This window comes from Eumetopias jubatus, unplaced genomic scaffold (assembly GCF_037043125.1).
Source record: "Eumetopias jubatus isolate StellerSeaLion01/CBP00866 unplaced genomic scaffold, mEumJub1_p1.0 scaffold_10, whole genome shotgun sequence".
NCBI lineage: Eukaryota > Metazoa > Chordata > Mammalia > Carnivora > Otariidae > Eumetopias > Eumetopias jubatus.
The window spans coordinates 84,245,629-84,267,621 of record NW_028274816.1 but is presented as its reverse complement, the minus strand read 5'-3'; the positions used below and the strand labels follow the sequence as shown (position 1 = coordinate 84,267,621).

General features: G+C 54.3%; 1 protein-coding gene across 1 annotated transcript in view; it reads right to left on the bottom strand.

Annotated features, from left to right (window-relative positions):
• The window catches only part of DNAH17 (dynein axonemal heavy chain 17), a 96,099-nt gene that overhangs the window by 58,135 nt on the left and 15,971 nt on the right, over positions 1-21,993 (bottom strand). Inside the window, 13 exon segments of the mRNA XM_088028108.1 lie at positions 775-897; positions 2,823-3,071; positions 4,641-4,793; positions 6,052-6,138; positions 6,226-6,342; positions 7,529-7,751; positions 8,308-8,477; positions 9,690-9,944; positions 12,416-12,598; positions 15,079-15,222; positions 17,464-17,604; positions 18,310-18,413; positions 19,001-19,109. Of these exon segments, the coding sequence (XP_087884234.1) occupies positions 775-897; positions 2,823-3,071; positions 4,641-4,793; positions 6,052-6,138; positions 6,226-6,342; positions 7,529-7,751; positions 8,308-8,477; positions 9,690-9,944; positions 12,416-12,598; positions 15,079-15,222; positions 17,464-17,604; positions 18,310-18,413; positions 19,001-19,109 (2,058 nt within the window).

Below are 21,993 nucleotides of genomic sequence, written 5' to 3'. Positions count from 1 at the left end.
TGCTCTTTCTCACTATCTCTCTCTCTGACAAATAAATAAATAAAATCTTTTTTTTTTTTTTTTAAAGGGAAGAAAGGGGCGCCTGGGTGGCTCAGTTGGTTAAGCGACTGCCTTCGGCTCAGGTCACGATCCCGGAGTCCCAGGATCGAGACCCGCATCGGGCTCCCTGCTCAGCGGGGAGTCTGCTTCTCCCTCTGACCCTCTTCCCTCTCGTGCTCTCTCTCTCTCATTCTCTGTCTCTCAAATAAATAAATAAAATCTTTAAAAAAATAAAAAATAAAAAAAGGGAAGAAAGCCAAAATGTGAAGACTCACACTCACCGAACAGGTGAGGAGAGAGATCTGAATTGCAGAAGGAACCCTCTCGAGTTTCCCTGTGTCCTGGGACTGTCCCAAACAGTGGCTCATCACCCACCCTGATGGCCAGTCCTCCTACCCTGACTCCTTCAGCCTCTTTTCCAAAATCACAGACAAGGGCGCTCCAGGAGAGGAGAGAGTTCAGGGCGTGTTTCAATGTGCATACTATCACATGCAGGAGACAGAGCTGGAGCCAGGAGGGTCCTTTCTCCAGTAATATAGTCTGGAAATTTTTTACAAGATTTCCTTCGTGGGTTGGTTAAGGGAAAGCCCACCAAAGTTTGTTTTTGTGTTGAGCAACTGCCGGACCCCACATGAAACGAGATGCTCATAGGCTCTGGGCTGGTGGGCCTGCTTCAGCATCATCCCATACAGAACATATTTTGCTGTCGACAAAAAAAAAAAAAAAAAAAAATACCTTTTCCATCCCAGACTCTTTCACAGCCTTGTCAACGATATTTCGGACCTCGTCCTCGTATTTGTGGAGGTTCAGCTTCAGTAAATCTGCCAGGGTGGTCTCATCTGACATTTCAAATTTCACCTGGGGGAGAAATAGGGATGTTCCAGCTGAGGTCATTTGTAGTGGATGGACATCTTTGTCCTTTGTGGAGAGCCAGCGGTAGAAGAAGCTCTGTGTTGCCATTTCCTGGCTCCATGACTTGGGTGAGCCACTTCTCCAAGACTTGACTTTCCTCCCAGTAACACTGTGTAAAAGCAAAGCCCATAGTGCTTTGAACTGTTTCTCCCAAGTTCCTGCCCACCCAGACCTCAGAATATGACCTTATTTGGAAATAGGGTCTTGGCCGATGTTAAGGATCTTGAGATCATCCTGGATTATCCACGTGGGACCTAAATGACAGCCGTCCTTAGGAGAGGAGAGGAGAGGAGGATTTGAAATGCAGAAGGAAGCCACGTGGTCGCAGAAACAGAGATTGGAGGGATGCAGCCACAAGCCAAGGGATGCCTGGGGCCACTGCAAGCTGGAGGAGGCAGGGAATGACTGTCCCCAGGAGCCTTCAGAGGGAGGGACCCCTGCCCACACCTTGATTGCAGACCTGCAGCCACAGAACCACGAAAGAATACGTGTCTGTGGTTTTAAGCCCCTTGTTTGTGGTTCTTTGTTGTGGCAGCCCCAGGACGCTGACGCGTTAGGCTCAGGGATTAATGCTACTGATGCTGTGTTAATAGCAGGCACAGCTGAGTCTCGGGCACTGTTGCTCTGGTAACAGGAGCAGGTGCCCAGGGCTACCCAGTCCTCACACCCCTTCGACAACCCCTCTCCTACAGTCTCGCCCTCACATCAACACTTCCGAGTACTGGTTCTGAGCCCCCGTGGAGACTGGTTTAACTAACTGAGGAGAATCAAGTGTCTCTCCATCACATTTGGGAGAACATCTGCCTGGGTTTCACTAAGTCCTCGGCTGGGACATTTTAGTTGCTTTTTCATCACTGGCTGGGGGTCTCTCCCGGGGCACCTGGATGGGGCACACGAGCCTGCTGTCCAGCTCAGTGCTCAAGCACTCCAGACAGCCCAGCCCTTCTGCCTGTCCTGTGTTTCTCTCCCCCAAGCCTCAAGCCACACTCCACATGCTCCCGAAACCTTTTCTGTTCTTCCCTCCTCTTGGAGGCGACGCCTCCTCTAAACTCTTAGAATCTCCGCTGAATATCCCCGCTCAGCATCTGGAACACGATCATCGCACGTGCTGTTCTTCTCTCTGCTTCCCTGAGGGCAGAGGCTCTATTCTCACTCTCTTTGTATCCGTGGCACCTCTGGGGGACCTCTCTGAAGAGTAGCTGTTCAAAAGTTTTGTTCGATGTTTTCTGACAGTGGGGAGTGTTCCCATTTGCCTCCTGGGGATGTCGATGCCGGTAACACCCCCTTCCCCCAACTAGGGGATACCCCTGGGAAAATTTGGGCACTAGGGCTCTGTGCTCCTGGGGGGCATGGGGGAAGCCAGGGGAGATGTTCATCCAAGCCAAAATTCCTGAACCCTATGGACAGTCAACCTACAACCAAAACTGGCTACATAATTTGCGAGGCCCAGTGCAAAATGAAAATGATGGGGCCCTTTGTTAAAAAAATTATTAAGAATTGGGGCGCCTGGGTGGCTCCGTCAGTTAAGCATCTGTCTTCGGCTCAGGTCATGATCCTGGAGTCCCGGGATCGAGCCCCACATCGGGCTCCCTGCTCGGTGGGGAGCCTGCTTCTCCCTCTCCCCCCTGCTCGTGCTCTCTCTCTCTCTCTCACTCTCTCTCGCTCAAATAAATACATAAAATCTTTAAATTAAGAATGCCCAGATGGCAGCAGCAGAACACTCCAGCCAGGATGGGTGCCCTCTGAGCGCAGCACCCCGTGTGACCAGCCCAGGTCACAAGCGCCCAAAGCCAGCCCTGCCCACACCCAGCTTCAACAGCCAAGGGCCAGCCCATCCCATGGCGAGGCCCACCGGCCGCCTGGGGTGGTACCTGGGTGGCCTGTGTGAGCTGCTGCCAGTGGCGGTCCCGGATGGCGGGGTTCTGCAGCTCGCTCACGGCGCTCAGGGATGTGATCATGTTCTTCACGGTGTTTTCCAGCCCCACGAAGGCGTCCCAGCTCTTCATCTCCTTGTCCAGAGACCTCACGTCTTTGGCAAACTTCTTACAATCTATGTCCATCTGCTCAACGTTGATATCTTTCCACTTGGTGGTCTTCCATTTGTCGATGCTGGTGTTCACCTGAGGGGGAAACACTCACTGGAGGTTGCGGAAGACATCTGTGTCCCCTTACTGCCGTGGCTCCTGGGGAGCATGCAGGACTGCGGACAGAGGGTGGTATGGTGGACGGACACGGGGGGAAAGCCCAGTTGCAAAGATACAACTCGAAAGTCAGCAGTTCAACTCTATTTTGGCAGAATCCCGTGGAGGGTGCTGCTACTGCTCACCAGGACCCAGGCCCCTCTACTCCGTCGTGGGGCCATTCTGCCTCGACCAGGGAAACGTGAGTGACGCCTGGCACTCTGGGGCAGAGAGCACTTAATTGCCGGTGCTCGACTCGGAGCCCTGACGGCCTTCGCAGTCACAGAAATGCGCGGGGCTACACAGCCTGGAACGAGGGGCTGCCCAAGGGCTGCCTGGAACCAACATGTGGACTTTGCATGAAAGAGAGATATACTTTTGTTGTGAACTACACAGAGGTCTTCTTAGGGCTGTTTGTTAGTGCAGAGTAACCTAGCTTATACTGACGCATGACCATGTATTAGAAGAAGCTCGAGGACACAGAATGTCCCCGGGAAGAACCCTACCAACAGTGGAGATGGAAGGCCACAAGGCCTGCGGTCTTCAATTTGGTGTGGGCTGGAAATGGATGTGAAGCTGGGATGGACGGAGTGAGGTTGTTGGCACAGATCCTCGAGGCCTGGAGGCCCGGGCTGGACAAGCCTACTTGTTGCATGAAGGCAAAGAGAGGTGACTTTGCAGGAGACCTGCCTTGAAGATGCTAAGACACGAAACCTTAATGCCCCGTGGGTACCGAGTCAGTGGCTTTTTTAGGTTGTAGCTTATTCTGTATGCTATTTTCATAAAAGTGTCCTGGGCAGTGTGTTTTAGAGGATTTTCCTCGAAATATTCTGGCTGTAAATGCTAACTCCTGGGAAACGTAGGCTTTATTCTCTAGTCTGTGTGGACTGTTGTTTATCCAGGGCACGGGCAGCCACCCGTCCTCTCTGGCTTTACCGACTCTGTTCTGGAATGTCCCTCACACACAAGAGACTCGTGTTCAGCTCCTTGAGAGAAAGTAACTCTCAAGAGGCTCCAGTCTGTCCTCTCTCTCGAGGACAGAGCTTGTGACTCGGCGACGCTCTCTTTCCTCTCTGCAAGAGGCTCGGTGTGGTCAGAAGGAAGACATGTTCAACATTTTACTATGATGTACTGAAAAAAATAGGACAAACGGAGAGGCGGAGCATGCTTGTGTGCGGGGAGAACCCCGATCAACGCCAGGAGGGCAGTGCTCCCCAGAGTAGCTCACAGAGAAAATCCAGTTCTGTATAAAGTCATAACGGTTTCTCTTGGAGGAGAGGAGGATTTGACAGAGATTCTGCAGTTCATTGGAGATAATAAGAGGGAAGAGCTAATGTCTCTCTGGAAACGGGGGAGCTGGGAGGAGAGGCCGGCCGAAGCCAACAGGTGCTCGAGCGCTACCCTCCTTTCCAAGAAGAGTGTGACCTAGGGCCTCCCCTGGCCCCCCACCCTGGGTCCCCGCCGTGCTGGCCCGCCCCGCCCACGCCGGGAGCCCGCCATCGCCCTCACCATGACGATCATGTCCCAGAGCTCCTTCAGCAGGCGGACCTCTTTGTGACAAGCTTTGAGCTGCTTGTAGTCTGGGACTGTGACTTCGAACAGGCTCCCAGACTTGCACAGGGCCTCCATGGTGCTCTCCATGGATGCGATGCTCTTTTGTTGCTGGGGGCGGGCGAGGTGGGCGGTCAGTAGCGTGGCTCACGCTCAGTGCTGGCCTCCCTCTCGCCCTCCGCCGCCTCCCGGTGGACCTCCTCCGCGTGCTCGCCGGCCGGGTGCTGTGTTCCGACCCCGCGCACCGACCGGCGGGAACTGTGTGCCTGGCCGAGGAGAGCAGCGCGCACCCCCTCCCGCCTTCCACAGCCCCCTCCTTCCATCACACGGCCAGCGCTCCAGCTTTGGGAGTTCAGGCGTGAGAAGTGACTTTAACGGACCCGGCACGAATGCCCGATTTCCTCCCGAGAGGTTCAGGATGACTCAATTCTCACCCCCTGTTTTTTGCCTTATTAAACATTAAGGAGGTTAATGCTTGATTGCTTTGAAAATGAGAACAGTCTAGATAAAAGGAGGGAAGCAAGAGTCACTCCAAACGAGGGGAGTGAGAGTGGGGGCTTCGGGGCCGAGTGCGTGTCTGTGTGTGTGTGTATGTGTGTGTGTGTGTGTGTGTGTACGTGGGTGCGGGATGTGAAGATGGGCTCCCTGTGTGTGCGGGCGGCTCCAGGAGGCCTTTCGCACGCACGGACCCGGTTCCTAAACAAGCTCACACCGGATCCCTGAAGAACCCAGCCCAGGCCCTGTGGGCTCCAGGAGAGACCGTGCGCCTTCCCGCGGGGCCGGGAGAATGGGACGTGAGAAAATGACCCTGACGAATGGGGAGGATGTTTGGGAATGGTGGCTTCGAAGCCATGTGAGAAGAGCAGAGTCTGGGGGAGGGCACGTGCAGGGGACCCTGAAGGGCATCTTGGGGTCTTTGTGCTCGTGCCCGCGTGCCTCACACACTCCCCCGCGAGAGTTGTCAGGCCCAGACCGGTGGTGCTTGTACGTTGGACACTGGTTGTGGACTTAACTTCGGGAACAGAAGGGGACATGGTGGGGCTCGGCCACGCGCTGCACACGGTGGCCAGGGAGGGGAAGACAACGGCACAGAGGTGAGTGCCAGGCCAGGTGACAGGGAGCCACTGGGTGAGAAGGAGCCAGGGACGAAGGAGGTATAGTGGGGCTGAGCAGCTAGGCTGGATCGCCGGGCTTGGAGTGTGTTCCCACTCCTGGGACCCTCGGCCGAGCAGCACCCCACAGCGCGGAGGCCACCCGGGTGTGCGTGGACACCTGTGCACACGTGCGGCCCCGAGGCCAGGCCCCTCCAGGCCAAGGACGAGAGCTCGAGGAGAGGCTGGGAGGGCACCGGGGTCCTTGACCGACATACCTTATTCAGGGACTTGTAGGGGTCAGGGTCAGTGAAGCTGAACGGGGCTTCTTGCCGGAACTTCTCTCTGAACTCCTGCTGCTTGAGCTGTGGGAGAGGTGCCCGTGTCACCCTCCTCGGCCACAGCCCGTCCTCCCGGGGGCAACGTGGTCCGGCCTGCCAGGGCAGCGCTACCTCGAATTGCTGGCACTTCCGCCGCAGGATGTTGACCTCGTTGGCCTGCAGGGGTGCCACGTTCTGCTTCACCTGGATCGCCAGCTTCTTGGTGTTTGTCCACTGCTCCGGCAGCTCCTGCAGCAGACAAAGGCCGTGATCCCTTCCTTTTCCTGTTCTTTTAAACACTTTCCATCGTGAAATAGTACGGACTCACAGGCAGTTGCAAATGTAGCACGGAGAGTCCTGCGTGCCCCCCCCTGCCCCCGGCACCCCGGGAGGCGGACCTTCGACAGGTGCAACCACTGGCCTGTCCCCCATTTCTGTAATTTTGCCAGAACGACTTTAACAATCAGACGGGTTTTTGTACTTTCTAAGTTGTCTGCACTTGAGCAAATACTGGAGTTCTGATCACAAAATATTTTGAAGAGGAAGAATCTCAGCCCACGAATTCTTTGCCCACAAAACAAAGACAGGGGTTTCCCTTTCCTCTATGATGAGCTAACATTCTGTGGGCCGCAGGACATTCAAAGCCTGGTTCACACCCGTCGCCCCTGGGCCGGGCCACACACCCTTCACATCCACGCCCTCTGTCGGCCCTGGGCAGGGCGGCAGGGGCGGCCACCGGCCCGGTAGCAGGACCCCGGGCAGCGCCTCCCGGTTCGGCCCCCCCGCCCCGCACCCCCGCCATCCCCCTCTGCCGCAGGGTCTTGGCCCGGATCCAGAGCAGGGCAGAGAGCCGAGAAAGGGATGAGGGGGACCCTCCATGGGGTGGCCGGGCTGTGGCTCCAGGACCCTTGCCCTCCTCCTTGCCACCTTGCCTGGGCCAGCCCTGCCACATGGACCTTCCAGGTGAGCTCCCGCGGCAGCTGGCCCCTGCTTCGGCCCCACTGCTGTGTCCCTAACCTCTGCAGGGCCTCCACCAGCCCCGCTTTCTGTCCACTGCCCCCCTGCACCCAGGGCTGACCCGTCCTTGGGGGCAGGTGTGGGATATTAGGGCATTTTTAATTCAACAATTCAATGGAGGAACCACCGGCTTCACCCTAGAGGCCACCTCACTGTCCCTTCCTCTGCAGGGAGCCTTCTCCCACCTCGACATTCCACATGGATCCCTGGATCCACAGGAGGAGCTCTATCCTGCCGGGGTCCCATGTGAGAGGCCTTGTCCCCAGGCACAACAGCCTGGACTCCAGCGGCAAGGCCCCCGGCGCTGGGCTGGCTCCCCCCCCACCTTCCCCGGAGAGCCCCCCACCCCCCAGCCCTGGGCTGCTCCCCCCCGCCGCCCCCCCTCCCCCGGATGGCGCGGCGCCCGGCAGCTGTCCACCTGCAGCTTCAGGTGTGTCTCTTCCAGTATCTCCTCCCCGTAGGTCTTGAGCAGCTCGATGGTTTGCTTCAGGGGCTCAAACATGTTGTCGGTGGCCACCTGCTTCTCCTTGACCTTCATCAGATGACCCATCACCTCCACGAGACCGTCGTAATCCCCCTCCTTGAGGGTCTTGGTTAAGCCTGTCCTGGTGACTTTCATAAAGGCTTCCAGGTCAGCCAGGCTGTTGAACGAGAGGCCCCCACGAGGGGTGTCAGCCTCCATGGTGGGGGTGAGGCCTGTCTGGGGGGGGCGGGGGGCACTCCCCAGTTATACTGTGGGGCCCTGTTGAGCAAGGGAGAGCTCCTGTCCTCTTCAGGACACCTGCTCCTGACCCCCACCCTACGCCCCACCAGCTCCACTCCAGCTGGCCTCCCGATCGGAGCTCAGGCTGCACTCCCTCCTGGCCCCTCGCAGCCCTGACCGCCGCCGCTGATAGAACGGTCACCTGTCCCCTGGCGACACGTCAGGTGGCCTTGCCGCCCTTGCGGCTGCAGACATGGAAGTGCTCAATGAGTAGGGCCCACGAAGCCCGGGGCGTCCACTCACAGCCAGGTGACTCCTGTCTACTGGGACCCACCCTGGACAGGGGCGGGGGGGGGGCCCTGCTGACCCCAACACTGACCTTCACCCCCATGCCTGCCCGGCAGGAGCGCCCCCCTGACACCACGAAGGCGTGTTTCTCCTCAGGCGAGGTCAAGGTCGGGACGGCAGGATGGGCTGTGGGGCCGGGCACCTACCTGTTGATGACGTGGTCGCCCAGGTGTCGCTTGAACATCAAGCTCCAGCGCTTGATGATGTTGAGGAGGGCCTGCTTGAAGGGGCGGCAGTCACACTGAAGCCAGCCGTTGAACACCTTGGTGTTCTCACACTTGGCCACTTCCTCGTACAGCTTCTCGTAGGAATCGATCTGGAAAACACGGCCGCTGCTCACTGTCGGGCCGCGCCGGGAGGAGGGCGGCCCTGCCCACAGGTTACTTCTTCTTCTTCTCCTCCCAGCACCCCTGGGACCCCTGCAGCCCCGCAGCCCAGCCCCAGCTCGGGCAGCCGGTCGGAAGGGGACGGCCTCGGGCAAGGCCGGCAGGGCTTCTGAAGAACAGGCCAGGAGCTCAAGAGGTGAATGTGGTCACGGCAACCTCGGGCACCCCGAACCCAGGCCTCTCCACGCTGCTCTGCACCCTGCAGGCTCTCGGCTCCCCCAGCCGCCCCCACCCCCGCCTGTCTCCCCCATGGGTTCTGCTCATGGGCGTCTCCCTCTCACCGTGCGTGGGGAAGGGTGTGTGTGGTTGTTGTCTTGCGTTCCATCTTTCCGATGCTCTGGCGCCCGGGGCCCCACTGACCCTGCTGGGCCTGCCCCTCCCAGGGCTGGCGGCCTCCCAGAAAGAGCAGACCACGCCCCAGGGAGCCCGTCTTTCGTATACAGACCAACGCAGAGCCTGCGTCCCAACCGCCCTCTCTGCACTCGGGGCCAATATTTCCCCACCCTAATCACCCCAGGGCCAGGGACCAGACAACGAGGGGCCACCCCTACAGCCCGGAGTCCACCAACATGACTCCAACTCGCCAATCCCAGGCCCTATCTTTCACGTGAAAACCACAACACGGGCTGTGGATCCTGCCTTCCCCTCTGTCCCTCTGCCTTGGGACTGACCCTGGTGCTTCCCCCGTGGCCCTGTGGGGCCACGTGTGCCCCCACCTCCTGGAACCCGTGAGTCACAAACTCTCTTCCATGGCAGTCATCTGCTCTGTTGGGAGGCACCAGACCAGAATAATAATAAAACCCACACTTAAAAAGCGATTCACCCAGGGCGCCTGGGTGACTCTGTCGGTGAAGCGTCTGTCTTCGGCTCAGGTCATGATCACAGGGTCCTGGGATCAAGTCCCACGTGGGGCTCCCTGCTCAGTGGGGAGCCTGCTTCTCCTCCCCGCCCCCCAGCCCGCTCATGCTCTCTCTTCCCCTTTCTCTCTCTCTCTCAAATAAATAAATAAAATCTTTAAAAAGAAGTCTTAAAAAATAAAAAATAGAAGCCATTCACCAAGGTTTGACTCAAGCCCAGTGAGCAGCCCCCACCCCCGGAGGAAGGGGCAGGAATTGCAGGGGTGAGGAAGCCTGCACACACACCTGCTGCTGGAACTGGGTGAGGCTGGGTGGCGCCTTGGAGAGGGTCTCTTCGGCCCGGGTGTCCAAGTCCTCCGGGGTGACCGTGTGCCCGTAGATCAGGAAGTTCTTCATGAACTCCTGGGGGTCGTCCATCCAGAGGTAGGAGTACCTCTCGAAGGAGTCTTGGTATTCCTCGGCCTCCTTCATGGCGCTGATGACCAGGTTGGACATCTCCTCCCTCATCTCTATGAGGTCTGTCATGTCTTCCAGGTCTGCCTGCGAGGGGGCAGGAGAGAAGCAGACCGGCGAGCGTTGGCCTGTGGTCACGGCTTTGATTGGATCTCTCCACCCTGGAGGGTGTCTCTCTGCCGGTGGAAGTGTTGCTAACTCTCAAGACGGAAAACAGAGCAGTTTGCCAACTGGCCATGTTCTCCCGAGAGAGGATTATGTTGAATGTGACTTTTGTCCGGTAGACTCCAGGATGGCTCGCACACTGATTCATTCATGCAAGAGTAACTTGGCACCTGTTGTGTGTGCCACATGAGGGGGTGGTCACATGGAGGGTGTGGTCCAGGCGTGGGGTTAGGCATTCCTCAAAAAATCACAGACTCTGAGCCTTGCTTTAATGCATAGCAGGGAGGAGGTTGGGGAATGTTCCCTGAGGAAGTGACCGTTGTTCTGAGAACTGATGGATGGCTAGGCAAAGAGCAAGAGAAACAGCAAAGCACATGCAAAGGCCCTGCGCTGGGAGGAAGCAGATGTTTGAGGAACTAAAGGAAGTCTACCACGGATGGTTAGAGCAGGAAACTGGGGAGGCCTGATCTGGACAGAATCTTTTGAGTTTTGAGTGACAGAAAACCCAACCCAAGTTGGTTTAAGCAACAAGACAACTCCCTGAGTCATGGAACTGGAGAATCTCGAGGTGGGGTGTGTGTATTCATTATGGTTTTTATTTTCTGTATCTTAAGATGCCTTGACATCTTAAAAACTCTTGCTGGATGGGAGACACTGCCCTTCTGGGGACTGACCAGCCAATTCTGAGAGAGAGGAAGAGCTCAGAAGGGAGCATACCCTTCATATGCAAACCAACCAGCCCTGAGGCTACACCCCCCCCCCCCCCCGCCCGCTGCTTTATCCAACACTCCTCCTACCCTAACTGGCCCAGGGTCAGGTACCCTATAACTGCAGGTGACCCCTGGAGCCCGGAGTCGCCAATTAATGCAAACTGGCTAGTCCTTAGCAGTTTCCCCCACCTGCCTTGCCTTTTCCTGCAGAAACCTCTGGAAAGGCTCTGGCCTGGGCTTGCCCCTCACTCCCACCTCTGCACCTGCTGTGACCCCATGTGGCCCTTCACCACCTGCCAGGCCTCTTGTTTCTATGGGAACTGTGAGCAGCATTAACTTTTCTCTCCGTGGCACTGACCTCTCCACACAGCCACTCAGCCACCTCTGCAAATTAAGATCCCATGGGCTCAAGTGAGGCTGGTGTGGGGGGTGCACAGGCTGGGCTATGGCATGATCGGCAGGACCCTTGTCTTGCTCTGCTCTGAACTCCCCCACCTGTGTCTTCATCAGCAGGTGGATCCCCTCAGAGCCCACGGGGGGCTGCAGGAGCTCCAGACGTGCATCCTGCCAGACTCCGGAGCACACCGGGTCCCACGTCCATACCTGAGCTGATCTCTGGTGACGAACTCTATTCTGGACCCTGGAACGCTTCATCCAGGCACATCCCCTTGGCCTGACACCGTCTGCCTGGAAACCCCCTCCCACCCTTTAAGACTCAGCCAGTGTACACTCAGCTGATCTGGGAAGCTGTCCTTGACATTGCGAGGGATTTCCTCTGTGCACTCACCTCCCCGCGCACACGCACACGCACGCACAGGCACACATATACCTTCCTCCCTGACAGTATAGAGCCTCTTGTTGTAAATGTTGCAAATAATTCATGCCTGTTATTATCCAAAATCTCAAGCAACGCAGAAGTATTTGAAATCAAAACCTCTTTGCATCCCCTTGTCCGAGCCCCCTCCCTCCTTACCCCCATCCTGTTTCCAGAAGGGAGCACTCCTAGCAATTTGGAGCATATCATTGGAAGACAGATTTTTGTTTGTTTCAATGAATGAAATCATATTCTGAACACTGTTCCACAACTTGATAAACCATAACCTGCCGCCAGCACCTCTCCCGGTGACTCATGCAGACACTTTGTCAGGTTGGGCCTGCATCTGTTGAACCAGCTCCCCTGTTTGATGGCACTTAGGTCTTTTCCAGGTTTTGTTTCACTCTTACAAACAATGCTCCGACACACACACCTCCAAAGACCTCCCTTCGGGGAAGCAAAACTTCTTACACCTTTTGTGTCCGGAGAATCTGATCTGTTTTGCTTATAGGTACTTCATGTATCGAAGGTACCTGGATGCACAAGCCAGCGAGGGCACATTTGTCAAAATGCCTGCGTGCTGAGGGGACCACAGCGTTTGACTCACAGAAGCAAGTGAAACACCAGGAAATGGGTACCAGCACGCTCTGGCCAGCAGTGGGAATGAAAACCATGCCGACTAGGAGAAGCCAGTCTGGGAAGAAGGGCGGGATTTCTAGAGTGGGGAGGGAAACGCGGTTTGGCGTCCTGAGGACCTGATAGACACCCCTGGGCGGCTCCTCACACTCAGAGCCATCGGCATTTAAAAGGTAACTGATGGGGCACTGCTGAGTTGGGAAGGCAGCTGGAGCAAGGAAGCCTGGACTGACCTTGTAGCTCATTTGGCCCCTGGCCAGCCGGGGGATGAGCTTGGCTGCGTTGTAGATGTCATTGATCAGGCCCTCAATCAGCGCCAGGAAGCCATGGTCCGCGCCCATCTCCAGGGATGGATGGAAGACCAGCCCGTCCTCGTCTAGCTCCATGCGGACCTCAAGGAGTGGTGCCACGCTCTCCTGAAACAGGCCGGCCCGGGGTCAATGCCTCGAGCTCCGTGGAACCACTCCCAAGGCCCTGATATTCTCTCGAAGCATGCCAGGGCTGACTCGGGCTGGCTGGGGCTGGCTGGGTCCACGTGGGAAAGCACGCTTCGCCAGGGGCCCCCAAGCAGGAACCAGAGAGGCTGGAGGGGGCCAGCACACGCACGGAAGTGCAGGGGAGAGCCCATGGCCTTGGTGCTAAGCTTGTGTCCACTCGGTACTTACCAGCCGCGTGGCCTTGGGCGAGACACTTGCCCTCCCAGTTTCCCCAGATACATAAAATGAGGATAATCGTTTTATAGAACAGAGACACCAACTGTCCCCATCTCTTGGGGTTACTGTGATCTAAGCCAGTAACATAGGAGGCGTGGGAGCGGCGGCTGGCTCACTCCCAGGCGCTGGTGGGGTCATGGCTGGGCAGGACGGGTGTCACCATGCTCCAGAAAGCACAACGCTCACGTTCTAGAGTTCCACCGTGAGCATCCTCGCTGCATAACTAATCGAGAGTGAAACAATTCCGCCGTAAAAGATAAAAGAACCAGTTGACGGTTTGGTTTTGGGTCTCCACTGACAAGGTTCTGGGAGGCACTCACGTTTTTATCATACGGTCGAAATCTCAGCTAGCCCTCATAGTGGATGACAGCGGATAACAACTACGTGTATCAGCCTGATCGAAAACACAGTGGGGAACTTTCTGGGAGCGTGAAACAAGACCAGGTACAGCCAGATTGCACGCTAGACTATCCTGTACCCTGACGCATCAGTCACAATGCGACAAAACTCAGCGACAAGAGCATGACAGCGTCGGCTTTCTCCTGTTGTTTCCCATGGAACGCTGGGTGCCCATCCACATCCACGAGGGAATATGCCAGGGAGGAGCACAGGTCCCATGCTCGGTTACCAGTCTGCCCCCAAGTATTTGGAAAACGGATACCTTTCATCACGAAGGAAGACATTAAGTATTAATACTATTCATTTTTTTCAGGTTTCATTGTGATCTTTTTAATGTCTCTCTTATTTTTTATTTTCATGGCAAAGTTGCCTCGTGACCAATTCATCGAGCCCCTAAAATGACTTGCTGTGAGATGCTGGAGCTGGACGGGAGGCAGGCCGGCTTTCAAGTGCTCCAGAAAGGACAACCCTCACAGCCACGGGAGGATCCCATTCGTAAAGTAGGTACGCCCAGTAACCCTGTCTGCCCCTGGAGCGTCCTCGCGAGGCTGCGAGGCTGAGGGTGCTGGCCTCACTTGTCAGGTGACCTCATGGAGGTTAGTCCGACACTCCAGTGATTCTCAAAGTGCGGGCCAAGGCCCACCGGTGGCCATGAGATCCACTCCACCGCTACTAATCTTCCACACACAGTCCCATGACGGCCCCATGGGCAGTTGACTCAAGAACCCACGGGTTTTTCTCCATGACCAAGGGATGGTGTTTGCTAGCGTCCGAGTGAATTGCTAAGTACACAAGGTCAATCGTCACAAACTCAGATGACCAGGCTTTTCTAAAACCTCTCCGTCAGGGGTCTGCTCCTGCTGCCAGGCCCCTTACGAATATGGGGACGCCCTGGGATTTTTGGAGAGGGACATTTTGTCATCAGGGTTTCGTCATGGTTTCGATTGTGACTAATTAACTATAAATTCCTGAACTTGCTGACACTTTGCATCATTGTGGGTTGCTTGATGAGCCTTGTGGTTGGTAGTAAGGACAACTTTCATCAACAGAATTTCAGGTCTGTGATTGTCTGGTGACACCTGGCCTTTGAGACACATGCGCTGGGCTCAGGCATGAATCACCCATCCTCTGCGGCTCGTACAAGGGCGTCTTGCTGTCCTCGCCATCTTTCCTGCGGGTGCGCTAGAGGGGCTGGGGGATCTTTGATCTTCTCCTACTGGCAGTATTCAAAATCATTTGGGAATTATTGTAATGAAAAAGACATGGGTGGGAGAGGGCTCACCCCCATGGAGAATGCCGGAGAATGCCAGAATGAAATTAACCAGCACATCGTTTGCTGACCTGCTTTACACTTCCAGGGACCCCACGGACCCCTCGGACCCCATGAGGGTTGAGTAGGTTAGTAGCTGATGTTGCTGACAGGAGGGTGCCCCCTGATCAATCCACTTGAGTAGGGGACAGTGGTGCTTGCTTTCCCTCACCTGGCAACAAGGTAGGACCATTTATGTATTCTATAGCCGATTTATGGTGGGGCAGATTGAAGGTGACCAGATGTCCTGAGTGCTGGGGCCTAAAGAGGGTCCTGGGATACAGGACTTTTCAGTCTTAAAGCCAGGGCACATAGTTCACCCTCTGCAGGTTCTAATGTCTGGTTATTTGTAACATGATAGCCTGGTCTTTCATCAGGAGCCCACAAACTATAGATTCCAAGGTAGACTTTATCTTATCTTTATAACACCATATTTATAGCACAAATATATGCATATCTTATATTTATAACTCACATCCAAGACCATGTTGTCTATGAAGTAATTCAGAGATTTGCGGATGAAATGGTCAAATTCGTCCAGGACCATGTTGTCAACATAGTTGATGTAGTCTTTCCAGGACTGGCTCGTCGTATCTGCTCTGAACAGTTCAGCATTTTCCTGCAAACAGGACCGCACAGTCAGCTGCTGTTTCACGGGGTCCCCCGCTCACTCCTTGACCAACTCACTTGGCGACTCTCTGGGCTACTCTTGTCCCTGCTTACATACTCCAGACACACAGGGCTGCTTTTTGCTTCTCAAATGTGCCGGGTGCTTTTCTTTCCTATGTCAGAGTCTTTGCATAGGCTGCTCCCTCCCACTATTGCCAGGTCTGGCTTCTTCTAGGTTTCAGCCCAAATGTCACCTCCTCACAAAGGAAAGCCCTCTTTCACCACTCCCCCCATTCATCTCAGGTTTGGCTTCTGTCCCTGCCTCTCATCCGTATTCCCTCTAGCAATCCATTATTTGTGCCTACCATGGCACAGATGACAACTCTGAATGATTTTATTTATTTGTGTCTAGTCTGTACCTCCCTTTGAGGTCAAGCTACGTGAGGACAGGTGTTGACTGTCCTTTCCACCATTGTGTCTCAGCATGCAGCAGGAGGCTGAGGACAAAGCAGGAGCTAGTGAATGGATGGATGGGTGGGTGGAATGATGGTGGACAGATGGATGGGTGGGTGGGTAGATGTGTGGATGAAAGGAGAGATGAATGGATGGGTGGATGGATTTGTGGATAGGAGGATAAATGGATGGATCGGTGGGCGGATGGGTGGATGAATGGATGGATGTGTGGATGAAAGGAGAGATGAATGGATCAATGGATGGATGGATGGATGTGTGGATGGACGTGTGGTTGGGAGGATAGACAGTAGATGGATGGATAGATGGATGGGCAGATGGATGGATAGATAGATGGGTGGATGAGTGGGTGGATGTACGGATGGATAGATGGATGGATGGATGATGAGTGAATGGATGTGTGGATGATGGGATGGATGAATCCGTAAGACACCGAGTGCCACAGGGAACACAAAGATGAATATGACTCAGTCTGCACCCTCGGGCAGTTATCTTCTAACAGAAGAAAGAAGACACAGGCTTAAATAACTTCAGTGCAAGGTACAAAGAAATGGTTTAAATAACTATCATGTGCATAGAGGACTCTGGCAAATATGACGACAAAGCCTTGTCTTGTCGGCTTGCTGGCCTCTACTTCTCCTAGGCTCCTGTTCCCTGCTGCCCTGCCTCGTCGCCTGTCCTGGGGCTGCACTGCTGTGCTGTGAACCTTTCCCTTAGCCTAGCCCAATTTCTCTCTCCTGTGCCCTGTTTCCAACACATCCGAGAGCGTTAACAGATTAATCTGTTAATTGTTCCGAGTAATATGTTTGCATTTGACCATTTTCATTTAGTGGAACCTTTTGGTACCATGGCAAAGGGGGAAGGAGGAGGATCTGAAAACGAGACAAAATATTTTTTGGTCCAGTCAAGTCACTCCACTGGGGCAATGACCTTCCAAGCAATGGCTGGACCGTGAGAACAGCCAGTGACACACCTCCCACCCAGTTGGGCCTGCGGGCTGTCTGGGGGTGATGACCCATCATTGAAGTCCACATCCATGATTTGTACCAAGCACTGGGAAACCTCCCCCAAAACTGCCCTGAAAATATCTTGAGCTCAAGGGAGAATTTTCTCTTTTTCAGGCCAATGCAGAACTCCACCTTTCACATTTGCCTCAGAAATGAGCTAACATGCGAGCTGGATAGAAACGGCTGCCAAGTGAGGAAGGCATGAGGGCATGAGAACGCCCACACTGGCAGGAACCCAGGCAGCAGTCCCAGGGGCGCCTGGCGAGCGTTTGGCCTCCTCCCTCGGCACGTGCCAGCGGGGACAGAGGCCCACTGCTGCTGACCTACGCTCTCGGCGGCACAGTACGTGTGTGTGACCGCACCATCCTGATTTAAACCATGCATGCACATTGCATGTTCCTCACTTGCATTTACACGCTTTGTTTCCCCCTCACGCTCTGGCCGGGAAACCGTGAAGGACACCGGATACTCACTCAGCACCCGCCCTCGCACCGTGTATCTCAGGGAAACAAGATGTGTTGACCTTGTACAGAGATGTCACTTGCCTATACCGATTTTGTGCAGGGTAGGGGGTGCTGACCCCTTAGCACGGAGGAGGGCAGACTCATCGCAAGAGTGTCCGCTTAGGATAGTCTGCTTCTTGAAAATAAGACTCCCGGATTAAAGATAGTAGAATTTCCATGACCCTAAAGTCATTTTTATGGCATCTCTGGTTGTCTCTCTTCTACTAACAGTGAGTGCCCCCTCGAGGCCCGTTGTGGGCGAGTCCTTACCGTGACCATGGCCTGGATCTTCAGGCCGGCCTCCTTGACCGCAGTGTAGCGCCTGTTGAGGTTGACCACCCTTCCATCCAAATCCAGCAGGGCCTCCTTCTTATTGTCCTTCCTCTCAAACATTGGGTTGGCTGACCAGTCCTGCAGGGAAAAGGTGGGAGTGAGGAGAACATTTGGGGAAAATGCCTGTTCTCACCGCTTCACTGCCTGCTCGTCGATGCGAATGTCCTGGTCCCTCGGAGAGACCTCGGGGCCCCAGAGGGACGGTTGAGCAGAGAATCTCGTTTGCCTTAAAACCAGTCAGGGGCTTGGGGTGGCCAGGAGACCGCTGGAAGGCTTTACCCAACCAGGCCCAAGGGAGTCACCCTGGGAAGGTGCCCGGGCCCAGGGGTGGATGGTCAGAGCTGGGGGGAGGGTCCTTAGCTCCACATAGCAGGCCCAGTAGGGACGAGTCCCTTTTGTGGGGGCAACTGAACTGCTGTGGGGGATCTCCCCCCATTTTCTGGATTGGGCTTGAGTGAAAGTCACCTCAGTGCTTCACTGAGCAGGGCTGAGACTCCGTGCACCTTCCCGCCCCTTGTCCCTGGCTCTGGCCTGGCACAGAGGGGACCCTGCAAACACTCTTGCTGAGCTCAACAGAACAGAACAGACCTGAATTCTGCAGACTGGCCTGGGACTTCCCTGCCTTGGGGCCACCTTGACATTGTTGTGTGATCCAGAGCCTCAAACAGCAAGTTCCTGCTGCCTTTGGCACTTTCTGTGAGCATCTCTGTGTGGCCCCTTTTCCCTGGAACCCTCTCCTGGGCCTCTGATGAAGCCCTGCTCCGCGCCTTGCCGCTCACTCACTTTCATGGCCTGAGAAATTCCATCTATATTCTGCTTCGCTTTCTGTATCCTATTCTGCAAGTTTTGGAGAATTTCTCGCATCTCTTGAATATATTCTAACACACCTAAAATATAAACATAAGGGAATCTTACAGAATGAACAAATCAGTAAAAGGAGAACTTCCCTTGGGCCGGCTGAAGGCTCATCATAATGAGACAGCCCTTGGAAAATACATCTACTGTTCATCCGGAGTTCCCCGAATGCAATGCTGAGCAGGACTCCCTCTCTGGGAGCAGGACTTCCCTATCCCCGAGTAGGTGGGTCATTAGTTCCCCCTGGGGGACCCCGCATCCCCTGCGGCCCTGCCCCTCCAGCCACCAGCAGAGCGCTGGGGACACATGACTGGTCTCAGCGCCCTGGGCTGCAGCGGCTGGAAAGAGGTGCGTCCTCTGGGACCCTTGGAGGTCCCCAGAAGGTCTTTTCCTGATTCCTTTGTAAGTGAGACAAATGGTCTCTTTGGGACAGGGCAAGCAGGGGGAACCATCCTTTGGCCTTAAACATAACCCTGTTGGAGTCAAAGTGGACCACCCAGCCGGAAGGCAGAAGCAGCTCCTCGCCTGTGTCATAGGACAGACACTGGACAGGTTGGACACGCCCCCCCCACCCCCCACCCAGGTTGAACCCACGGTGAGTCGAACGTGGCCTTGGTACCTTCGCTGTTCCAGAAGAGCATGGTTTCAGCACTCAGTAGTTTGACATCGATGTCTTCCAGTTCCGACTTTATTAGTGGAGATTCTACTTCCATCACCGTGGTCTTTATCTGAAATACAAAGTCTGGGGTTTCAGGGCCTTCGTTCCAAATCCAACCGGATTTAAAATGGTCTCACAGGAAGGGTCTTATTACGCAGTCCCCACCAAACCGATTGCAATTAGTGTCATTTAATTGGGAATTATGTATAAATCAAATTCCAGGAGATTTCAACTTGCCAAACTATTCTTATCACCAAGGGTTTAAGCATGTACTTCACTCTTAGTTACCCACGGTATGGGGTAGAAACAGAAGGGAAGGTGATCATGGGACGGCAGGGAGTGCGTAATCCAAAACTGTTTTTATTTGGCTTAGAAAGAAACAGACACGGGTAGCTGGAGCACGCCTGGGCTCAGAATCTCTCCTTGGTCAGAAATCCCAAATGTGAAATTTGGTTACGCAAAGAAGACCCAGGTCTGCAGGGAAGCTGTTCAAGTTGTTTGTGGGTCAGAGCGACGGTATGGGTTCTGTATACTCTTGATACAGCTCTACCCTCCTCCAAGAATTTAATGCTTTAAAAAACGTCAGTTCACAAACCAAGGGGGGGAAGGAGAAGGAAGGTGTATCCAGGTTTTATAAATTATTCCTTTTTTTTTAAGATTTTATTTATTCATTTGAGAGAGCGAGAGAGAGCATGAGCAGGGAGAGGGGCAGAGGGAGAGGGAGAAGCAGGCTCCTCACTGAGCAGGGAGCCCGATGTGGGGCTCGATCCCAGGACCCCGGGATCATGACCTGAGCTGAAGGCAGACGCTTAACTGAGCCACCCTGGCGCCCCTAAATTATCCCTTTAAATCACAAGCACCATTTGAATTTTGGAATATCCTTCTACCTAGCAACATTTTTTTTACTTTAAATTTTTTATTATTATGTTAATCACCATACATTACATCATTAGTTTTTGATGTAGTGTTCCGTGAATCATTGTTTCCGTACAACACCCAGTGCTCCACGCAGAACGTGCCCTCTTTAATACCCATCACCAGGCTAACCCATCCCCGCGCCCCCCTCCCCTCTAGAACCCTCCGTTTGTTTCTCAGGGTCCATCGTCTCTCATGGTTCGTCTCCCCCTCCGATTTACTCCCCTTCATTCTTCCCCTCCTGCTATCTTCTTCTTCTTTTTCTTTTTTCTTAACATATGTTGCATTATTTGTTTCAGAAGTACAGATCTGTGATTCAACAGCCTTGCACACTTCACAGCGCTCACCATAGCACATACCCTCCCCAGTGTCTATCACCCAGCCACCCCATCCCTCCCACCCCCCACCATGCCAGCAACCCTCAGTTTGTTTCCTGAGATTAAGAATTCCTCATATCGGTGAGGTCATATGATACATGTCTTTCTCTGATTGACTTATTTCACTCAGCATAACACCCTCCAGTTCCATCCACGTCGTTGCAAATGGCAAGATCTCATTCCTTTTGATGGCTGCATAATATTCCATTGTGTATATATACCACCTCTTCTTTATCCATTCATCTGTCGATGGACATCTTGACTCTTTCCACAGTTTAGCTATTGTGGACATTGTTGCCTAGCAACATTTTTATTTTATATAACTTTTCAAGGACACTCTTACTTTATAAAGTGAGGGAGGCACATAGAATTAGAACTCTACGTGAGATGCTGACCATTTGCCTTTCAGAACGACACTTTCCATACATTTGGTACTGTCATACGGTGCCCTGCCAACCTTCTCCCTCAAGTGTTTTCGGGGGTCAGGAGGGCAGAGAAATAAAGCTTAGAACCTATGACGAGTAGAAACAGGACAGAAATAAGAGAGAGCATCTACGGAATCACAAAGTGAGCAAACAGAGATATTGACTCCACTCATCAGAGTTTAGATAGTAAATAACTACCACAGGCTGTGGTCTCCTCCCCATTATTAGTGCCCTCGCTTTGAGACTGTATCCCACGCCAGACCATTTCACGACGTGCCCCTTTGGTAGGTTTAGGAACTAAATCCTGTGAACGGAGTTGCGAGGGGAGCCCTTTCTGCAGAACCGAACCAGCTGGGAAAGATGCTGAGTCCCTGGGGACGGGCAGGGACTGGCAGGTGTGCCGGGGCTCAGCACCCAGGGCCAGCCCAGCCGGGCCACTGCGTCCTGCCCACAACTCACTTGGATACTCGGCCACTCGGGACGGCCACTCATTTATTGCCTATTTCCCCCGGTGACATCCCAGAGGAGCAGCCGAATGTCACCGTGCTGCTGTGATTGCCGGAGTAAACAAAGCTCCCGGTGAGAAGATACACGTAGTAATATGTACGTCCTGTGTATTTTTCTCACAGCCTATGTTATAAATCCACACCTCTAGGGCTCTGTCCCCAGAAGTGTCATGTGGACAAACCGCACGCTCGCGTGGTCCCTCGGACACCCCAGCGGATTCCTCAAGGCACCACGGCGCCCTCTCTAGCTTGGACACTAACAGATGCGAGCAGTCTGCAGGCCGGTGGTGTCTCTTGGCAACAGAAACCACGCCAGGGATGCGAAGGGCCTGGGGGGAAGGGCTCCAAAGAGGGGAACTGGGTCACCAGGAAGCGTCGCCGCGGGCACCCAGCCCCGGGCCTGACTTCCCGCCTCCCCACCTAGTCCAACATTTGTATTCACAGAGCGGCAGGGCTCGCGGCTGAGAAACACGCTTCTCGGGGTGGACAGCGATGTGTGTGGCTGGGTTTTGTTTAGGAATACAGAAGTAGAAGATCAAACTTTAAAAAATTTTTTTATTTTGAAAAAAATATTTATTTATTTAAGTCATCTCTACACCCCACGTGGGGCTTGAATTCACGGCCCCGAGATCAAGAGTCGGTTGCTCCTCCGACTGAGCCAGCCAGGTGCCCCAAGATCGAATTTTTTTAATTCGAAATAAACTTGGTTGGACTTTTTTCTTCTGGTTCAC